Source organism: Hylobates moloch, unplaced genomic scaffold (genome assembly GCF_009828535.3).
Source record: "Hylobates moloch isolate HMO894 unplaced genomic scaffold, HMol_V3 SCAFFOLD_2, whole genome shotgun sequence".
In the NCBI taxonomy this organism is placed as follows: Eukaryota; Metazoa; Chordata; class Mammalia; order Primates; family Hylobatidae; genus Hylobates; species Hylobates moloch.
The window spans coordinates 115,051,023-115,072,008 of record NW_026652277.1 but is presented as its reverse complement, the minus strand read 5'-3'; the positions used below and the strand labels follow the sequence as shown (position 1 = coordinate 115,072,008).

Genomic DNA, 20,986 nt, shown 5'->3' with positions numbered 1-20,986 from the left:
ACTGTGCACTTGCCTGCCTCACAGCCCACGGACAAACGGCATCTGCATTCTAACAAGAGTTTCTGGCCCCAGAGCAGGAAGACAGGACGGCGCGACTCTGGGTGTGAACGAGGCACTCACTTCGTACTCACTGGAGTAAATCTCTTCCCTTGGTCCGGCCAGAGGATAAACCCATAAGTCCTTAAATCCTCTCCTCCGCCTCAGCAGCAGTTCCGTTTTTGTTTTTTGTTTTTTTTTTTTTTTACCAGGCCCCGCCTTTCAGCCTAACGCACCAATTAAAGGTACAAAAAAAAAAGTTTCTCAGTACCTCGTCCCGGGCTGACGGACTCTCGCGAGAATTCGTGGCGCTCCGGCTGTTTCCGCGCAGATATCGCGAGGCGATTGGTAGCCGGGGGAGGGCTGCGCCGTGGCCTCGCCTTTTCGGAGCGCGGGCGCGAGGTGGCGGGAATTTCGCCTGTTTGCGGTTTGGACCCTAGAGATTTCTGGTGGTGGTCTGGGTCACAGGAGGCAGGTTTCGGGAGCTGGAAGTGTGAGCAGGTACGACAGGCACCGCGGGTAACCGACGCCTCGGGTCATTGCTGCATCCGGGTACGCGGGATACCGGCACCCCGCCTTCGCCCGAGTGCTGCCGGGCGTGGGCCTGGTGGGTCTCGCCTCCTCCTCGGAGGGTCGGGGTGGGCTCTAGGGACTGCTTTGCTAGTTTCTACCCCGAGCCGGGGAGGGAGCGTTCTCCACCCTGCTGCTGGGAAACGGGCGGAGAGTGGTTTAGAAACGTTGCGGAGGGCGCAGTTCTAGGCAAGCCCGGGACGCTATGTCCTGCAGACATTTCTTTGCTATTCACCTTGTCCTGGGCTGCAGAGCCCGACTTAGTGGGCGGATTTCGAAGTCCCTGCCACAGCCAGTTGGTTGTGCATTTTGTCTTAAGTTCTGACAGCCTTAATGGGCGGAGCGGCGGGGGGGGGAATTGGGAATTTGGCTTCTGGGTTTGTTCGTTTGTTTTTCCTTCCTGCTGGCGGACGTCTTGGGAACTTTATGAAGTAATCCCCACTCTCTTGCCGCACCCCCCCCCCCCCGCCGCACACACACACACAGGAATCTCTTCACACCTTCTCTTTGGAGCCCTTAATGATAAGACGAACCCCAGACGTTTCAGAACATGAAGTAAACAATGGAGAACTGTTCTGCCGCATCGACCTTCCTGACTGACAGCTTAGAGCTGGAGCTGGGGACGGAATGGTGCAAACCTCCTTACTTTTCTTGTGCTGTTGACGACAGAGGAGGAGGAAAACATTTTTCTGGAGAATCCTACCTCTGCAGCGGAGCCCTTAAGCGGTAGGTAAAACTCAGAGACATTTTCCCTCATCTGATTATTCACCAGTTTTTTAGGAATGTTAGTTATTTCAGCCCATTAAACTTTGGTGTTCACCAAATCATGTTTTATAAATCAGCTTAGTATATCATAAGGGTACAAATGATTATCAGTTCTGCTGGCTTCTTGGTAAGGGCATATCTAAAGTATTTGGGGTATTAGGGAAAACTTCCTTGGTAACTGATGTTCCCTTACAGTAGGGAGCTGGACACTAATTTTTCTTCTACTTAAAGTGAATTCCTATCTGAGCCTTTTGCAATAGTATTTCCTTCTAAAGAGTGTGATAATATTCTAGAGCTTTCCAGTAATTTTTAAGAAAGACAAACATTTTTTATTGCCCCTGTTCCTTCTAATCCTACCTACACATATAGAAGTGTATAGACTTATTTTGCCTTGGGCAGGTACATATATATTACAGTAAAACTGCTCTTCTTGAAATATTTTGGTAATACCTGCTAAGGCAGTTTCAGTCAGGAAACTATTTTTGTTGACTTTATAGTTGTACCTTGTTAGAGACCTTAAATAGAATACTCAACTTCATTAGTTGGATACTATTCTCCAGACATGGCTCAGAATAGCTTTTAGCAGTTTTAAAAATTAAATGTCCCCTCAAAGGATGAAATTCTACAACTGAAGACTACTGGTGAAGACAGGCAGAAGTATGTTTTTTAGAATTCTTGTTGATTTTTCCTCTTAAGTTACATTACACTTTAGTCGTACATTTTATCAATATAGAAGATTGACATTTTAATACAGCCTAGCTATTGTAATCTTGAATGTGTAAAGTACCAAGGCATTTTCTGACTTTTTATACATGTCATGTATAATATGGATTCAAATAATGTAAAGAAAAGAGCCGTTGTATTATGGTACTTAGTATACTTTTTATGAGATTAAAACATAATTTTCATTTCAGATTGATTTTGAATCTTGACCCTTTACCAACTAATTTTGAAGAAGATACCTTGGAAATATTTGGCATTCAGTGGGTTACTGAAACAGCATTAGTGAATTCATCTAGAGAACTCTTTCATTTATTCAGGTATTTCTTCGTTTTGACTTTCTGTGAGTGTAGGTGGTGTTCACTTTTGTAAATTACGTTGTTGGGTGGCTTCTAATACTGATATTACAAAAGACCAGGGGAATTGTGCTGGTTGCTCACTTGATTATCTTACCAGTAACAGTAATCAAGCAGCAATGCATGATGAGTAACGGTTTTAATGAGTTGCGTTTTATTTTCAGAATCTTTATTCTTTGCATTTGACATCATGTATTGACAAATATTTAAGGCCTTGAACTATAATTTTTTGAAGAAAATTAAAATATTTTTGTTGTGCAATAGCCATAGTCTTTCAGTGATCTTTAGAGTATGGTCTTTTCCAAATAAATTGTTTAGACTGTGTAATAGAAATATTAATTCTTTATTTGGACAACATTTAAAATTTTTTTAATGAAATATTTTAAGCATACACAAAATAATAATATAATGAACATCCATATACCCTCCTTCAGTTGCAGTAAACAGCAACTTTTTATTACATTTCCTTCATCTGTCTTGTCTCCTCTTCTTTTGGCTTAAGTATTTGTAAGGAAATCCTAGGCATCATGTCATTTCACCCATAAGTACTTCAGTATGAATTTCTTAAAAACACGTGCTTTTTAAAAAATGATGAGGACAGCCAGGCGCGGTGGCTCATGCTTGTAATCCCAGCACTTTGGGAGGCTGAGGCGGGCAGACCACGAGGTCAGGAGTTCGAGACCAGCCTGACCAACATGGTGAAACCCCTTCTCTACTAAAAATACAAAAATTAGCCAGGCATGGTGGCGCACGCCTGTAATCCCAGCTACTCAGGAGGCTGAGGCAGGAGAACTGCTTGAACCCAGGAGGCGGAGGTTGCAGTGATTAGAGATTGCCCGCTGTACTCCAGCCTGGGTGACAGAGCAAGACTCTGTCTCAAAAAAAAAATCATCTCAATAAAAATTAAAGTTCTTCATTATCGTTTAAGACACAATTCATATTCAGATTTTAGGTAATTTTAAACAGGAGTCAGTTGTTGAAAGCTAATTATTCCAAAACACAGTAAAAATCTATATGTGATACATTTAAAGGAAAATGGAGAGGTGGAAGGAATTCTCTCACCATCATCCCATGAAACCTTTTGAAGAGACTTAACTGTATCTACGCCATGTCATGTTTTATTGATAGAACAGGCTCAGTGAGTGATCCTCTGTAATCCTGAACATACAGAATGAGTGAGTCTTTATCTAGGACATAGGTTATAAATATGGGTTAATTTTTAAAGAGTTTGAAATCAACTAGGAAGAATAGCAAGAAATTACTATCCGGAATTAAGATGGAACATCATAAATAACAGCTCTCCCTGATACTTTAGTCTACATTATTCCTTTTTTGAACTTCTGTTGTATAACTGTATGATACAGTTTAAAATTTTATTATGTAACTGTCAACCTAGAATGTTTTATGTATCTTAAACTGCTTTTTCTTTTTTTTTTTTTTTTTTTGAGAGGGTGTCTTGCACTGTCACCCACGCTGGAATGCAGTGGGGCGATCTTGGCTCACTGCAACTTCTGCCTCCCGAGTTTAAGTGTTTCTTTGCCTCAGCTTCCCGAGTAGCTGGGATTACAGGGGCCCGCCACCACGCCCGGCTAATTTTTGTGTATTTTTAGTAGAGATGAGGTCTCACCATGCTGGCCAGGCTGGTGTTGAATTCCTGACCTCAGGTGATCCACCTGCCTTGGCCTCTCAAAGTGCTAGGATTACAGGTGGGAGCCACTGCACCCCATCTTAAACTTCTTTTTTTTTTTGAGACGGAGTCTTGCTCTGTCGCCCAGGCTGGAGTGCAGTGGCGCGATCTCCGCTTACTGCAAGCTCCAGCTCCTAGGTTCACGCCATTCTCCTGCCTCAGCCTCCCGAGTAGCTGGGACTACAGGCATCCGCCACCATGCTGGGCTAATTCTTTTGTATTTTTAGTAGAGACGGGATTTCACCATGTTTGCCAGGATGGTCACGATCTCCTGACCTCGTAATCTGCCCACCTCGGCCTCCCAAAGTGCTGGGATTACAGGCGAGAGCCACCACGCCCAGCTGTAAACTTAAAGATATAAACAGTATCTTGCTGATGGTGAAGGCTATGGTATTTGAAATAATTTTTGAGATATATGCAGTCTTTAATAGATAATTTTGGAAGGTCAGGCAAAGATGTATTTTATCTTTTCTTAAAGTTTTCATTACTGGAAACTGATCCTTTGTTAACATTCACAAGGTATTAATCATCATCCCCAAATAAAAGAGGTATTGAAGCTGTGTAATAGATTTGGAAACATTGTCCATGTAATTGTTACATACTTTAAAGTGTTCTAAAATTAACTCTCACCTTACATTTTTAAAATCAGGCAACAACTGTACAACTTGGAAACCTTGTTACAGTCCAGTTGTGATTTTGGTAAGTTTAAGGTGTGTTTAATGCAAAAGGGAATGGTGCTCCATTATAGTGAGTTGCACATGGGTCCATGATGGTGTAATTGGCATATCATGATAATATGGAGGAAGCATTAGGCCAGAAGTTTACGAATTTAGTGTTCAGAAAAAGTATGACTTTTTAAATTTTGTTGTAGCTGAGATACGGTATTTTCCCAAATCTGTAGATTTTAAAGGTAAAACCGACTTAAGGAAGCTAAACTTCTCTGAAGAGAATTAGTACTTGTTTTGGAGGTAGGGAGTGGGATAGAGAACTTAAATGAGAACTAAAAAGTTCCAGACCTCATGCTGTCTTCTTGATTTTCTTTTCTGCTTTCTGCTTCTGTGTTTGCTTTTGGTGTTTAATGGATCACTGATTTTTTTTTCTTTTGTTTAGATTGGTATAGTTGTTTTTTTTTGTTTTGTTTTGTTTTGTTTTTTTGATATGGAGTTCTGCTCTTTTGTCCAGGCTACAGTACAAGGGTGCAATCTCAGCTCACTGTAACTTCTGCCCCCCGGGTTCAAGTGATTCTTCTGCCTCAGCCTCCCAAGTAGCTGGGATTATAGGCACCTGCCACCACCCCCAGCTAATTTTTGTATTTTTAGTAGAGATGGGATTTCGCCATTTTGGCCAGGCTGATCTCAAACTCCTAACCTCAAGTGATCCGCCTGCCTTGGCCTCCTGAAGTGCTAGGATTACAGGCATGAGCCACCTCATGTATAGCTAAGGTAGTAAAGGGAATTGAAGGGCAGTGTGTTTTAGTGCAGGCTGGCTGCTTCTCCTTTCTAGTAATTTTGGTGCAGTGCAGTGTTTAGAATCATGGCCTTGTCACCCTGGCTTCCAACCCTAGCTAATTGTGGGTCTTACATCAAGTAATAGTTCTAACTTTGTTGAGCGTGTTAAGTGCTTAACACGGTGTCTACCATTAGTGATGCCTAGCAACCAAAGACTACCTGGAACACTTTTGGTCAAACAGAGGTTTATTAGATTATGAAAAAGGGAAAAATACACATTATGAGGAAAAGCTGGGGCTTGTCAGTAAGAGGGAGTAGGAAGGGACTTGTGATATGTTTGGGGCTCATTCTGGTGATTTTCGGTAGGTTTTAAGGGGGATAAGGCTATATTCTGGATTGGATGCTGTTAATTACCAGGGGCAATTTGAAGAGTGGGTATTTCAATTTTTATCTAGGAGGTGAGACAAACAAAGGGAGGGTCGTAATTAGTAAAAAAGTATTGTCCTGGTCACTGGAAGAGGGAGGATGTGTTTCTTTGTTCATTTTTTTGTGTGCGTGTGTTTTGTTTGGAGTGTGTGTGATTGCATAGTGCCATGTTTTGTATTCAGACATGGTTACAGAGGTTTTGTTTTTATCTTGTTTCACTTTAATGGAGTGGCCCTGTATCATTATTATTTATTATTATTATTATTTTTTGAGGTGGAGTCTCACTCTGTCACCCAGGCTGGAGTGCAGTGGCGTGATTTTGGCCCACTGCAACCTCCGGCCCCATGGGTTCAAGCAATTCTCCTGCCTCAGCCTCCTGAGTAGCTGGGATTACAGGCACACGCCACCACACCTGGATAATTTTTGTATTTTTAGTAGAGATGGGGTTTCACCATGTTGGTCAGGCTGGTCTCGAACTCCTGACCTTCTGATCCACCCGCCTCGGCCTCCCAAAGTGCTGGGATTACAGGCGTGAGCCACCGTGCCTGGACTATTTTTTATGTTTTGTGAAAATTGTTTATTTTCAGTAGAGGATACCATGGCCTAGCTGTTAGCTATCAGCTTTTAGGCTGTTTTATATGTTTTGTTTTCTTAGTATGTTACGTGATTTGTAAATGTTACGTATTATTGTTTCATTATCGTCTGATGGGTCCCTGGTTCATGCCAGGTACTTTGCAAGGTACTGACAAATCAAAGAGGAAAAATATGCTGCTGATGAGTTTGCAGTTGTGTAGACAGCTAGACATGCAAGCATACGTCTCCTTGGTAAATGAAAAGGTATGGTGATAAAGGAATGTACAAGCTCCTGTGGAAACCAAGGGCTTTGTCTGTCTGTGAGCTTGTCACTGAATGGTGCCAGATCTGGGTCTTCACAGATGGGAAGGAATTAGCTAGGCAAAAGATTTGGGAAAAGTTTTTCGGACAGGAAGAATTCCAGGCAGAAAAAAAAAAAAACTGTATAAACAAAGACATGATGTGTGTACAAACATAGAAGTTTAGAGAGCATGGATTAAATATTAATTACATATGGTTGGATCAGAATGTGTGTGAGTGATGAATTTGGAACGGATGAAAGCAGAGTTGGCTTTGTAAACCATGACAGAGAGTATGATTTTTATTTTGGAACTCCTGTGGAGCCACTAAAAGATTATAGTGGAAAGAACCAAAATACCTTTACATAGAATAACTTAAGTAAATTGGGTTCATGGAAGGCATTTATTATGATAGATTATTATTATTACACTTATTAACCTGAAACCACTGCAGTGGACCATTTGTTAAGATGGTTATTTGTTACACTGACATTTTGGCTGTTTTTGTTGCTTAAAAAAGGCTTTTAATGACAGATTTTGGACAAGTTAGTGGTGTTAAATATTATCCATACATGTACATGTCCCTGCCATGTAGCTGTATTCATTAACTTGTGTAGCTACCCTTGGCCCTCAGCTGTGCCAAGAAGTCCCTATGTAGTTACTTACTGCCAGGTGAGTATAGTTCTTATTCTAGTCATTATGCTTCCAGGGTTAATTTCCAGTTGAGGCAGAATAACATACATAATGACATATGTTTTGCTGATAGCTGTTTTTTTCCCTCTTTCCCTCTCTCTCTCTGTTTCGAGACAGGGTCTCACTCCATCACCCAGGCTGGAGTGCAGTGGCGCGATCATGGCTCACTTCAGCCTTGACCTCCTGGGCTCAAGCAGATCCTCCATCTCAGCTTCCCAAGTAGCTGAGACTACAGGCTCACACCACCATGTCTGGCTAATTTTTTATTTTTTTGTAGAGATAAGGTCTCACTATGTTGCTAAGACTGGTCTCAAACTTCTGGGCTCAAGTGATCCTCCCGCCTTGGCCTCCCAAAGTGCTAGCATTATAGATATCAGCCACCACACTCAGCCAAGAGCTATGCTTAAATATAGTTGTTGGTGTTACCCTGTCTCAGCTATTGTGTGTGTGTTTTTTTTTCTCTAGACATTCCTTATGGATTTCTTAAAATGTCTTCCGTTTCTGACTTCATGCTTGTTTTCATCCATCTTGAATATATGGAGTATACATTATAACCACCGTTGTTGCTGTTATTAATAATTCTTCTTTTTGAGAGGGAATCTTGCTCTGTCACCAGGCTGGAGTGCAGTGGCGCCATCTCGGCTTGCTGCAACCTCTGACTCCCTGATTCAAGCAGTTTTCCTGCCTCAGCCTCCCGAGTAGCTGGGATTACAGGCACATGCCACCACGCCCAGCTGATTTTTGTATTTTTAGTAGAGACAGGGTTTCATCATGTTGGCCAGGATGATCTTGATCTCCTCACCTCATGATTCACCTGCCTCAGCCTCCCAAAGTGCTGGGATTACAGGCGTGAGCCACCACGCCCAGCCAGTAATTCTTTTATCACTGTCATTTCCGAAACTATTTGTATTGATTAGTTTTTCTCCTGATTCTGTGATATATTTTTCTGCTTCTTTGAATATATAGTAATGTTCTATTGTTAGATGAACATCGTGGGTTTCACATTGTTGCTTTCTGGATTTTTATTCCTTAAACTAGATGTTGAATTTTGTTCTGGCTCGCTGTTGTGTAGTTGTAATCCAGTGGCTCTTTTTGAGGCTTGTTTTAAATTTTTGTAGGACTTTTAAAAAGCAGCCTTTAATGTTAATTTAGCCTAGTAAATTAGCCTAGTAAGGCTTTTGAGAATTCTTTCTCATGCCTAGTCTATTATGAGATTTTTTTTCATGCTTGCTGGTGAGAACTTGAACTATTCCCTTGCTTGGCTTGTGTACTGTTTATAGGGAATTGTTTTCTGGTGTTTCTCCCTGGCCTTGGGTAATATTTTTCATGCTTGAACAGATCAATACTTAAATCTCAGAGGGACCCTTCTGTACCCTTCCAGAACTCTATTTTGTATAGCTTCTTTCTTCTTGGGTACTTTTGCCCTGCAAATTTGGGCTTCCCTAAACTTGGATCCCATATCTCCTCATCTCAGAGAGTGAGTTGGGCTGTATTTGGGTTCTCTTCCTCATATTGCAGCCTGGAAACTGTCTCTAGGTGGGGAACTGGTGCAGTTGTCGGGCTCAGTTTCTCTCTGGGAGAGCAATCTTATATTGTCTTGTGTCCAGAGCCTGAAAACTTGCTTGACATAATTTTTATGGTTTTCAGTTTTACAGTGGGAGACGGAGCAATCCGATTATTTTACTCCATCTTGCCTGAATGCAGATGTTCACTGCAGTTATGTTTAAGAGAGTACTGCCTTTATGGGCCGAGAATTGTGAAAATTGGGATGATATGACTTTTTATGGGTGAAATAAAGCCATAAAAATGCAGTTTAATATGGAGGTATTTACACAACTGCTTCACACTTATGCTTCTATTCTGCCAAAGTAGTGGCCATGATTGTTCATTTGAATTAAACTTTAGTTTTATGTTTAGTATGGCTGTAAATTTGTAGCCTATAATTCTCATCATGTTTTCTTTGCTTTTGTTTACTAGACTGTCTCTTACTCATTCTCTCTATAATGATTATCAGTGTTTTGCCCATAGTAACTACCTAGATAATTATTGCTGATATAAATGCTGAAGTAAGTGAGGGAAAAGCTGACATGGAGTGAGGTTGGGAGAAGGACAGCAATCAGTAAAAGGTCGTTCAGAGCTTTATAAGTTATTATTAGGAGCTTTGATTTTATTCTAAATATAGTAGGTATTCTTTCAAGAGTTTTGACTTGGGAACAGGATAAATTGATATACATTTTAAGCAGATTTTTTACTTAGTGTATAGGGGGACAAAAGAGAGCATGGAAAGACCTGTGAAGAGTGCTATTGTGGTGGTTTAAGTGTTTATAGGGAAAATGGATAGTTTCAATGTATATTTGGTTATAAACTTAATAGGACTCTGAAGGATTAGATATGAGGTTAAAGGAAATGGAAGAATCAAGAACCACATAGGCTACTGGTGGCACCATTTAATGAAATGCTGAAAACAAGGGCAGCATGAACAGGTTTTGAAGGAAATCAAAGGAGGTATTATTTGCACTGTCTGAGCAATCCAAGTATAGGTAGGTGTTAGGCAGTTTAACATGCAAGGGCTGGAGTGCAAAGGAGAGATGTGGGTTGTAGATAACCCTTTTAGAGACATTATCATTTATTAATAAAGGAACTGATGAGATCATACATGTGGGAAGAGATATACAGAGAGTAGAGGATTCAGGACTGAGTCCTGAAGAGACCATATTAATAATAGAATTGAGGAGGAGGAGCCAATAAAAGAGAGGTAGGACAAAGGACACATGAGGAAGAAAGAAGACTGTCAGTATCTGGCACCGTGAAGCCAGGTGTAGCTAGTGCTACTGTGGGAGCAAGTTACTTGAGGGTAGGCACTGTCCATTAGAGTGGGCAATGTGAGTTTGATTGGTGACTTTAATAAGAGCATTTTTTGAGGAGTAGTGGGGAGCAAGAACCATATGAGAATGTTTAATATAAAATGTTGCAAGATAGAGAATTGCTGCTGGTGTGGCTTACAACATTTTTTGTCACTGCCCATGATAATTATTTGAACTATGATTAACATTGTCTATTTTGGTTTCAGGGAAGGTATCAACTCTACACTGCAAAGCAGACAATATTAGACAGCAGTGTGTACTATTTCTCCATTATGTTAAAGTTTTCATCTTCAGGTAGGACATCAGATGAGTATTTTGATCACTGCATGAATTTCTGTGTGTATTCACACAGACTTTGGTTGTTTATTTTATCTAATTATTTTTTAGGTATCTGAAAGTACAGAATGCTGAGAGTCATGTTCCTGTCCATCCTTATGAGGCTTTGGAGGCTCAGCTTCCCTCAGTGTTGATTGATGAACTTCATGGATTACTCTTGTATATTGGACACCTATCTGAACTTCCCAGTGTTAATATAGGAGCATCTGTAAATCAAAACCAGATTAAGGTTTGACTTGTTTCATTTGATTTTTAAATTATCAGCTTTTTCTGCCCAAAAGGAATATTCATTCAAGAAGGAGAGAAATTAGTCAGAATTACAGCTCTGGAACCTGACTGCCTGAGTTGAAATTCTTGCCCCCCCATCCTCCTTTTATTAGTTATGTGCTTTTGGGCAAATGACACCTCAGCTTCCCCATCTGTGTAATTCTTATAACTTACTGGAATCATTGGATGAATTAAATAAATTCATATACATGAAGTTATTAAAACGTAGTAGTCATTGAATCAGTAGCTAGTCTCTTGATTTATGACAGTATAAATGTCTGAAAATTTTAAAGCAAATGAAATAATCTTTATTTTCTAAAATTTTTATCATATACTACAGTAAGATTCAAGATCAGCTTATAAAAAAACTTTCAAGACCACATCATTATGTGTATTCTGACTTTTGAGGCCTTTTTGGAATGTGATTAAGATTGTTTTGACTGTGCCCTTTTTTTCCTACCTGTGATAATCATTCCCTCTGAAGTTTGGTTTTTAAAAATTTATATTGTTACCATGCCTAGCTTATAGATAAGTAATAGATTCTGCATATGAAAATGGGAGCTTATATGAATAACAAATTATGGTAATTCACAGTGAGATTCCCTGAAATCTCAACCCCTTTCATTATATTTGACTTTACCGTTTTGAATAATATTTACTCTTTATGAACATACCTTTGTTAAAATGTAAAAACAGCTGAGCATGGTAGCTCATGCCTGTAATCCCAACACTTTGGGTGGCTGAGGCAGGAGGACTGCTTGAGTCCAGGATTTGAGACCAGCTTGGGCAACATAACGAGACCCCATCTCTACAAAAAATTAAAAAGTTAGTCCAGTGTGGTGGCACATACCTTGTAGTCCCGGCTACTCAGGAGGTTGAGGTGGGAAGATCCCTTGAACTCAGGAGGTCGAGGCTGTGGTGAGACATGATTACACCACTGCATTCCAGCCTGGATGACAGAGCAAGATCCTATCTCAAGAAACAAAATAAGTAGAATTAAATGTTTACATATTTCTGTGAAATGAAGCAGAAACAAGTTGACTTTTTCATCAGAGATCAATACATGTAATAATAAAAGCAAATAAAGTTCTAACTGAATTTATAAGCTATCTAATCAATAGAAAACAAATAGATAATTGCTTTTATGTCATTTAATAAAAAGATTCATGAGTAGATTGTTGAGGGAGGGATATTTTCCTTACTAGTTTCTGTAAATTGGACTGGTTTTTGTTTTCTAGTTATCCATCAAATACGTAAGAAATAAAAATGAATATATAGCAGCAGAAATAAAAATTTGTGCACTAGGGTCCTCAAACTAGGTTTTGCCTTTCATAGGCTTTTTAATTAGGCAGACTTGAAAAGATAGGTTATTTGAAGCTCAGAAGATTAAATTTTTAAAGCAGGGGAACTTTACAGTCCTCAAAAAATAAAAAATCACACACCAAAAAACTGTTCTTTTCTGAAACAAAAAAGCATAATAAAATAAAAAGCATCTTTCAAGACTTTATATAATTTGTTATAACAGTCTTGTATGTGAAATGTCTTGTTTTAATTGGTATTTCCAGTTGAGCTTCTTTTATTATTTTCTAAGAACTCTCTAGATATATATTAGTTGTTGGGAATTATGTATTGCAAATATTTTCTTTACTTTTTCATCAAGTAAGCTGACTTTCTAGGTCGATTTGAATTTTTTATAGTTATAATTTTCCATTTTTTGTTTTATCTATGCTGTTAAAATATTTTGATTGTTGCTTTTATTTCTTTAATTCATGTTATTTTTAAATATGCAGTGAGGTGAGAAGTCTAATTTTAGTTTCTTGCATAAGTTAAAAATCTTATTTTTTATTGAATGACCCATACTTTTCCCATCGATTTGAGATGCCACATAAATTTATTTCTGTCTTCTCTGTTCTTGCTGTTTGTTATCTATTTCTGTCCCAATATTGTTTTGTCAGTGTAGCATTTTATTTCGTTTGTATACCTAATAAGGCAGGTCTACTCTTCATCATTCTTTCTATTTGTTTTAATGGAACATATTATGTCATTGTATTTATTTTTATAGTGATGCTAAATGATGACAGGAGGAAGGTTATTGATAACCCAGTATAACACAGTACTTGAAAGTGCTGGGTTTTGACTCAGATAGAATTGAGTTTGAATACTAATACATGAATTGAGAGGTAAATTTTTTCACCTCTTTTAACTTCTGTTTCTTAATGAGGTGACAATAATGTCTACATGACAGTCTAAAGTTCTTTTGTTAAAATATTTTATAGGAGTTCCTGGATACTCATACATTAAAAAAAATTTCCTAGCTAAATTCTAAAACAAAATTCTGAAAATACATGTTAAAAAATTCTTTTACTGCCTTGCAGCTATAGTAGAATCAGAGGTTGGTTGGAAGGTACCTTTACTATACAAGTCTATTCAGCAGCCCCACGGTGGGTTTGTCTTAAACCAACAGATGAAAATATTTCCTGCTTTCAAAGATCTTCAGTGAAAGAATCCTCTAATGAACAAGACAGAGGTTTTCCCTGAGCTTTTGAATAGTGGTAGGTTAATTGGTTCTTTATCCTTGTGTTTATGGAGGAGTATTGTGACATGCTATGAAATACCTAGTAAAATATTAATGAATTCTCAATCACAGTTGATAATGTCATCCACAGCTTTTTCCACCATCATGGCATTTCTTACATCTCCACTTGGATATACATTGGCTGGTGTTAGAAATTCTTTACATGCTGGGTGAAAAATTGAGTAAGTTTATGGATTTATGATTTATATTTTTAAAATCAGCTTTTATTGCTTTTTAAAATTACATAAGTAATAAGTGCTTTCTGATATTTAAAAAAAATCAAATAGTAAACAAAGTATGAAGTAAAAGTTTTACTCCTTTTTTTCCAGAGATAACTATTGGGAACAGCTTGATTTATCTTTCCATATTTACTTTCTATCTGTTAGTATACATATATAGAAACTCATAGGTAAAATTTTGTTGTTTTTAACCACAGATATGATCATCATACTGTTCAGTGTGATCTTTCATTATCAGTGTTTTAGCGATCTGTTTATGTTAGTACCTATAGTTCTACTTTATCCATTTAAAGGCTGCATGTTATGGTTCTACTATATTTAGCCATTTCTATTTTTAAACATTGAAGTTACTTTCATTTTTTTGATTTTACAAATCATTTTTCACTGAACACCCTTGTGTATAGATATATATCTTTAATATGTGTACATGTTATTCTGTAAAATATTCTTGGAAGTAGAGTGGCACATTGTAGTTTTAATACGAATATGCTGCTGTTTTGCTGAATAGTAAGTCCTGCTGATCTATAGGCATTAACTATAGTGTGCCTTTACTTCATACTCTTGCCAGTAGTTGATATGATCAATTATATTTTATTTTTTGCCAACTAACATGTGAAAAATGAAATGGCTTTTTTTATCTGCAATTTCTTGGTTACTAGTGAAATTGAACATCTTTACATTTTATTGTCTATATTTGCTTCATTAATTACTTACTCATTATATTTTGCAAATTTTCCTCTTTTTTTAGTAGGAGTTTGTACATATTATGGATAAATATCTTTTATCCTTGTGGATATGTTGCCCATTTATTTCTTGATCTTGCTCTTTGGCATTTTTAAGTTCCATTGGCAACCTGTCACTTAGGTTGTAAAGATGTCTTATTACACCTACACCTGCTTTTCAGTTAATAAATACATACATATATGTCTATATATGTATATACTTACATATATTCACACACAGAAACATACAAAGATGTACACCAGTATATAATTTCCTCTCTCATGTGGACTCTGTATTTCACATTAATATGTTCTTAGAGTAATACTCAAGTGGACTTGTTGTTTTAAGTATAAATTTTGGTTATCTGTTACCTTGGTTTGCCCTATTTTATGCCATAAAACAATTGCGTGGGGTCAGTTTATCAGTATTCGTTAAAAAAATAATGTTTTAAAGGCTTTGTTGGCTAGAAATGTGGATGAAGATTTTATATTGTTCTCTCTCTCTTTTTTTTAAGTTGTGTTGCATTAATGCTTTTCAAAGATAGACTTATTAGGAAAAGAGAAGTTTATTAGATGTTACTTGGAAGAATTAGAAACTTTTGGGCTGGGCGTGGTGGCTCACGCCTGTAATCCCAGCACTTTGGGAGGCCGAGGCGGGCGGATCACAAGGTCAGGAGATTGAGGCCATCCTAGCTAACAAGGTGAAACCCCGTCTCTACTAAAAATACAAAAACAAAATTAGCCAGCCGTGGTGGCGGGCGACTATAGTCCCAGCTACTCGGGAGGCTGAGACGGGAGAATGGCCTGAACCTGGGAGGCAGAGCTTGCAGTTATCCGAGATCACGCCACTGCACTCCAGCCTGGGTGATAGAGTGAGACCTCGCCTCAAAAAAAAAAAAAAAAAAAAAAAAAAAAACTTTTGAAGATAATGTTTATCAGTGCTCATATGAGAAGGTTGTCCTCAAATTCAAATTTTATTTGCAAAAAAAATTAAAAACTATGTTTTAGTTTTGTTATAATTTAAAGATGTACAGTCACTTTTTCCTTTCTGATTTAGTAAAATCTGTATTTTAAAACTATTTTTATTACACTTTCAGAACAAGTTGTATATGGTCATCAGTTTATGAATCTGGCAAGTGACAATTTAACCAATGTCAGCCTATTTGATGAACATTGTGAAACTCTCCTTTGTGATTTAATAAGCTTGTCACTCAACAGGTATGACAAGGTAATGCTTTAAGAGTTTGCTTGTATTTTTGTATTTCTGAGACTTAAAGACAGTATTCAGTCCGTAATGCATGTCGTTTAATCTGTAAGAATTTAATCTAAAATGGTGTATATGTTCTAATTTTATATTTAGTTGCTATTATCTGGGAGCTGAAGGGGAAAACAATTTTTATTTAAACATCTAAAACAGGCTGGAATTGGTATTTTAGAGCTTTTCTTTTTTTTTTTTTTTAAGAAACATAGCCTTTTCTATTTTGACAAAAATAAATAAATAAAAATGATGTTTACTGAAATCATTGGAAGCCTAATTTCTATCCAAATAGTAGAGGTCAGCTCTTTAATAATGTATTGTATTGCTGTTATGTAATAATGAAATAAATGCTTACTTAAAGTTACTTCACACATTTTAAGAACGGGTTTTCTTGCTTGTTTTCATAAAAGGTCTGGAATCTGGGTAAAATTATGTGTTTTTATTAAATTGTGTTTATCATGGAGTGTTTAATGGTGACAGTGATTTAAAGGTGCTACAGAACATGCTCATTTTTAAGTAGTGTAAATGTTTAGAGTACTATCTGTTCTTTTAGATTACAAGCATGAAGACTGTTTTTGGGAAGTCAGATTGAGGGAAAAGGAGTTTTATAATTTTTCAAAATTTAGAAATTTTTATGCATTATCAATATTTTTACAATTTAGTGTGTATGTGTATTAGTGGATTAACCAGATATGATGGACTGATAACTTTTAAATATTTATTTATTTGTGATAATTGACAAAATTATTTATATTTATCATATACATCATGTTTTGATATGTGTATACATTGTAGAATGGCTAAATATAGCTAATTACCATATGTATTATCTCACATTCTTATTTTTTGTGTGAGAACACTTAAAATCTACGCTTTTAGTGATTTTCAAAAATACTATATAGTACATTGTTTTTAACTGTAGTCATCATGTTGAGCTTATTCCTCTTATCTGACTGAAATTTTGTATGCTTTGATCAACATCTACCCCACCTCCCTCCTAATCCTCCTCACAGCCCTTGGTAAGGATCATTCTACTCTGCTTCTATGAGTTCAGCTTTTTTAGATTCCACATATAAGTGAGATTATGTGTTACTTGTCTTTCTATTCCTGGCTTATTTCACTTAATATAATGTCCTCCAGGTTCATCCATACTGTTGCAGATGACAGTATTTCCATCTTCTCAAGGCTGAATAGTAGGGTCATACACTGTGTAACAAAGTTTTAGTCAGTGACAGACTGCGTATACAAGGTGGCTATACAACATAGCCTAGGTGTGCTGAAAAAATTTAAGTACAATAAATCATGTTAGCCTAAAGACGCGCTTCTCAGAACGTGTCCTGCTGTTAAGTGACACATGACTGTATTCCACTATATAAACCACATTTTCTTTATGCATTCATCTGTTGATGGACAATTTGGTTGATTCCATGTCTTGGCTCTCGTAAATAATGCTGCAGTGAACATGGGAATGCAGATATCTCTTGAACATACTAATTTCATTTTCTTTGCAAATATACCTAGTAGGATTGCTGGAGCATGTGGTAGTTCTATTTTTAATTTTGTGAGGAATTTGCATACTGTATTTACATGATGGCTGTACCAATTTACATTCTCACCAAACTGTGCAAGGGTTTTCTTGTCACCACTTCCTCTCTGGCTCTTGTTATCTTTTGTCTTTTTAGTAATAGCCATTATAACAGGTTCGAGGTGGTATCTCATCAAGTTTTAATTTGCATTTGCATAATGAGTAGTGACGTTGAGCACTTTTCATGTACTGCTTGCCCATTTGTATGTCTTCTTTTAAGAAATGTCAGCTAGGCGCGGTGGCTCACGCCTGTAATCTCAGCACTTTGGGAGGCTGAGGCAGGCGGATCAGAAGGTCAGGAGATCTAGACCGTCCTGGTTAACATGGTGAAACCTGTCTCTACTAAAAATACAAAAAATTAGCTGGGCATGGTGGTACATGCCTGTAGTCCCAGCTACTTGGGAGGCTGAGGCGGGAGAATTGCTTGAACCTGGGAGGCGCAGGTTGCAGTGAACCGGTATTGTGCCACTGCACTCCAGCCTGGCAACAGAGCGAGACCCAGTCTCAAAAAAAGAAAACGTCTATTTATATTTTTTGCTGATTTTGTAATTGGGTTGTTTTCTTGTTATTGAATTGTTTGCGTTCCTTATATATTTAAGATACTAACCCCTTATCAGATGTATGGTTTGCAAATATTTTCTTCCATTCTCGAGATTTTCCCTTCATTCCATTGATTTTTTTTCCCTTTGCTTTGCAGATATTTCCTTTTTATTTTGATATAATCCCATTTGTCAGTTTTCATTTTCATGGCCTGTGCTTTTTGGGGTCATATCCGAGAAATCACTTACCAGACCATTGTCATATAGCTTTTCCCCTATGTTTTCTTCTAGTTTTATAGTTTCAGGTCTTGCATTTAAGTCTTTAATTTATTTTGAGTTGATTTTTCTGTGTGGTGTGAAACAAGGGCCTAAATTCATTCTGTGTGTGAATATCCAGTTGTCCCAACCTGTTTATTGAAGAAGCTGTCCTTTCCCCATGTCATGCTCTTTTCATCATTGTCAAAAATCAGTTGTTCTATTTTGTTCTGTGTCTGTGTGCTAGCAGCACACTTTTGATTACTATATCTTTGTAGTATATTTTGAAGTCAGGTAGTGTCATGCCTCGAGCTTTGTTCTTTTTTGCTAAAGATTGCTGAGTCTATTCAGGACCTTTCGTGATTTCCTACCAATTTTAGGATTGTTTTTTCTATTTCTGTAAAAAAGTGTCATTAAATATTTTGGTAGGGATTTCATTGAATCTGTAGGTCACTTTGGGTTGTATGGACATTTTAATAATACTTCTTCCGATCCATGACCACAAGATATTTTTTCTACTTATTTGTGTTGTTTTCAGTTTCTTTCGTCGGTGTTTTATATTTTTCAGTGTATAGGCCTTTCACTCTGGTTAAATTTATCCCTAAGTATTTTTATTTTTGTAGGTATATACTATATATGGGATTGTTTTATTGATTTCTTTTTTGGATAGTTTGTTGTTATTGTATAGAAATGCTATGGTATTTTGTATGTTGATTTTTGTATCCTGCGGCTTTACTGCATTTATTTATTCAAATAATTTTTGGTGATGTCTTTAGAGGTTTCTATATACAAGATCATGTTATCTACAAACAGCAACAATTTTAACTTATTTCTTTCTGTTAGATGCCTTTTATTTCTTTTGCATAATTGCTGTGGCTAGAAGTTCTAGTAACATCCTAATACTTTTTTTTTTTTTACTTTGTATTAGGGTAGAAATGTGTATATAACTTATGTAAAATATTGCATATATTATGAATTTAAGAAGCCTAGCGATATTTGCAAATACAGTGTACATTCTGTGCATTATCTAGGGCTGTTGAGGATTTTTTTGTTAAAAAAAGGTAGATAATTTAGAAATTACTTAATCTTTATAAATTCCTAATAACTGTATTCATTCTGTCTTGCAAAATTTTTACTCTGTTTACAGTGAATCAAAATTTATTTTCTAATCTTTTCATTAGCAGTCTTTTGTTGTAGATGACTCAGGGCAAAATAAGCAAACTAGCCCTGAGGTATGATCTAGCCCATTACCTGTTTTTGTAAATATAGTTTTACTGGGATATAACCCGGTCCATTTCTCTTACCAGGTATCTGCGGCTGTTGTACTGAAATGGCAGAGTTCAGTAGTTGTGACAGAGACTATATTGCCAACAAACTCTTAAATATGTCCTATCTAGCCCTTTATAGAAAAAGTTTGCTGGCTGGGCGTGGTGGCTCACGCCTGTAATCCCAGCACTTTGGGAGGCCAAAGAGGGCGGATCATGAGGTCAGGAGATCGAGACTATCCTGGCTAACATGGTGAAACCCCGTCTCTACTAAAAATACAAAAAATTAGCTGGGCATGGTGGCGGGCGCCTGTAGTCCCAGCAACTCGGGAGGCTGAGGCAGGAGAATGGTGTGAACCCGGGAGGCAGAGCTTGCAGTGAGCCGAGATCGCTCCACTGCACTCCAGCCTGGGCAATAAAGCGAGACTGTCTAAAAAAAAAAAAAAAAATAGAAAAAGTTTGCTGACCACGGGACTAGATGATTAAAATTTTTTTTAAGTTGAAATCAAATTAATCTGTAATTTTTGTTTTAAAATGGAAATTTGTCTTAAAAGTTAAATGAAATTGCACATTTTCAATAAGTAATTTTATCTAATTGAGAATAAATTCTTAGTCATCTAAATCATTCTTTTAAATGTATTTGAAAGATATATGGCATTTAAAATTCTGCTGCTGTCTTATAAATAACACATTTTGGTTATTTTCTATAGGTTAGGCCTTCTGAATCATTAATGAGTGACCATTGTCCATGTTTATGCATTAAAGAATTATGGGTTCTACTTATTCATCTTCTAGACCACAGAAGTAAATGGTCTGTCTCAGAAGTAAGTTGGAAAATTGATGTGTTAGTTATTGTTACTAACCTTTATATTGATTTAATCCAATAGTTTTGACTGAGAAAAATCTTAACTTTTTTATAATAAGGCAATAATAACCACCAAATAGAGCAATAACTGAGTACTGAATATCTACTTTATTTTTAACCGTAATTATTTTTAGCCCCAAGTTAGTAATATGAAAAATCTAAGAGCAGTACAAGGTTCACCTCTTACTCAGTTTTGTTGTTGTTGTTCTATCAGAAATCTTTTAGACTAAGGTATTTACTACCCATTAGTAACCTAGAAAACATTTTAGTCAGGAAATATGGCAGATTTAGAAGATTTATGGAGAAATAACACAGGTTTCTATTACTCAATTTTATAGCAATTTCAAGGAGGGAGGAAGAGAAGCAGAAAAGGGAAGATGAGAAACTTTCTTTCACTTCATTTTCAGTCATGTCTTCAGAACAGGGCTTTATTTTATTTCAAGTGCTGTAGGTTATTGAAAAAGAGAAGTATCCCTAGGCAGAAGTAAGTAAAACAGTCTCTTGTAAAACGGTATTAAATATGGTTTATGTTATATGAAATGGTACTTTTGATTTTTCATGGATTCTAAAATTCTCCAGTTTTCTGTAATTTGGGGGTTTGGGTGCTGCTATCTTTTTTTTTTTTTTTTTTTTTTTTTTTTTT

General features: G+C 37.0%; 1 protein-coding gene across 6 annotated transcripts in view; it reads left to right on the top strand.

The window, feature by feature from the left end:
* Positions 1-419: 419 nt before the first annotated feature.
* Positions 420-20,986, top strand: part of MMS22L (MMS22 like, DNA repair protein) — a 165,732-nt gene continuing 145,165 nt past the window's right edge. For 5 of the 6 annotated variants that reach the window (XM_058435413.1, XM_058435410.1, XM_032155607.2 and 2 more), the window contains exons 1-9: positions 420-537; positions 1,093-1,332; positions 2,286-2,411; positions 4,784-4,833; positions 10,644-10,731; positions 10,825-11,002; positions 13,707-13,797; positions 15,674-15,804; positions 20,189-20,302. In XM_058435413.1, coding sequence (XP_058291396.1) covers positions 1,169-1,332; positions 2,286-2,411; positions 4,784-4,833; positions 10,644-10,731; positions 10,825-11,002; positions 13,707-13,797; positions 15,674-15,804; positions 20,189-20,302 — 942 coding nt within the window. In that variant the 5' untranslated portion in view covers positions 420-537; positions 1,093-1,168. Of the gene's footprint in view, positions 538-1,092; positions 1,333-2,285; positions 2,412-4,783; positions 4,834-10,643; positions 10,732-10,824; positions 11,003-13,531; positions 13,593-13,706; positions 13,798-15,673; positions 15,805-20,188; positions 20,303-20,986 lie in introns of those variants that run through there. The other variant, XM_058435414.1, reaches the window with a different exon arrangement.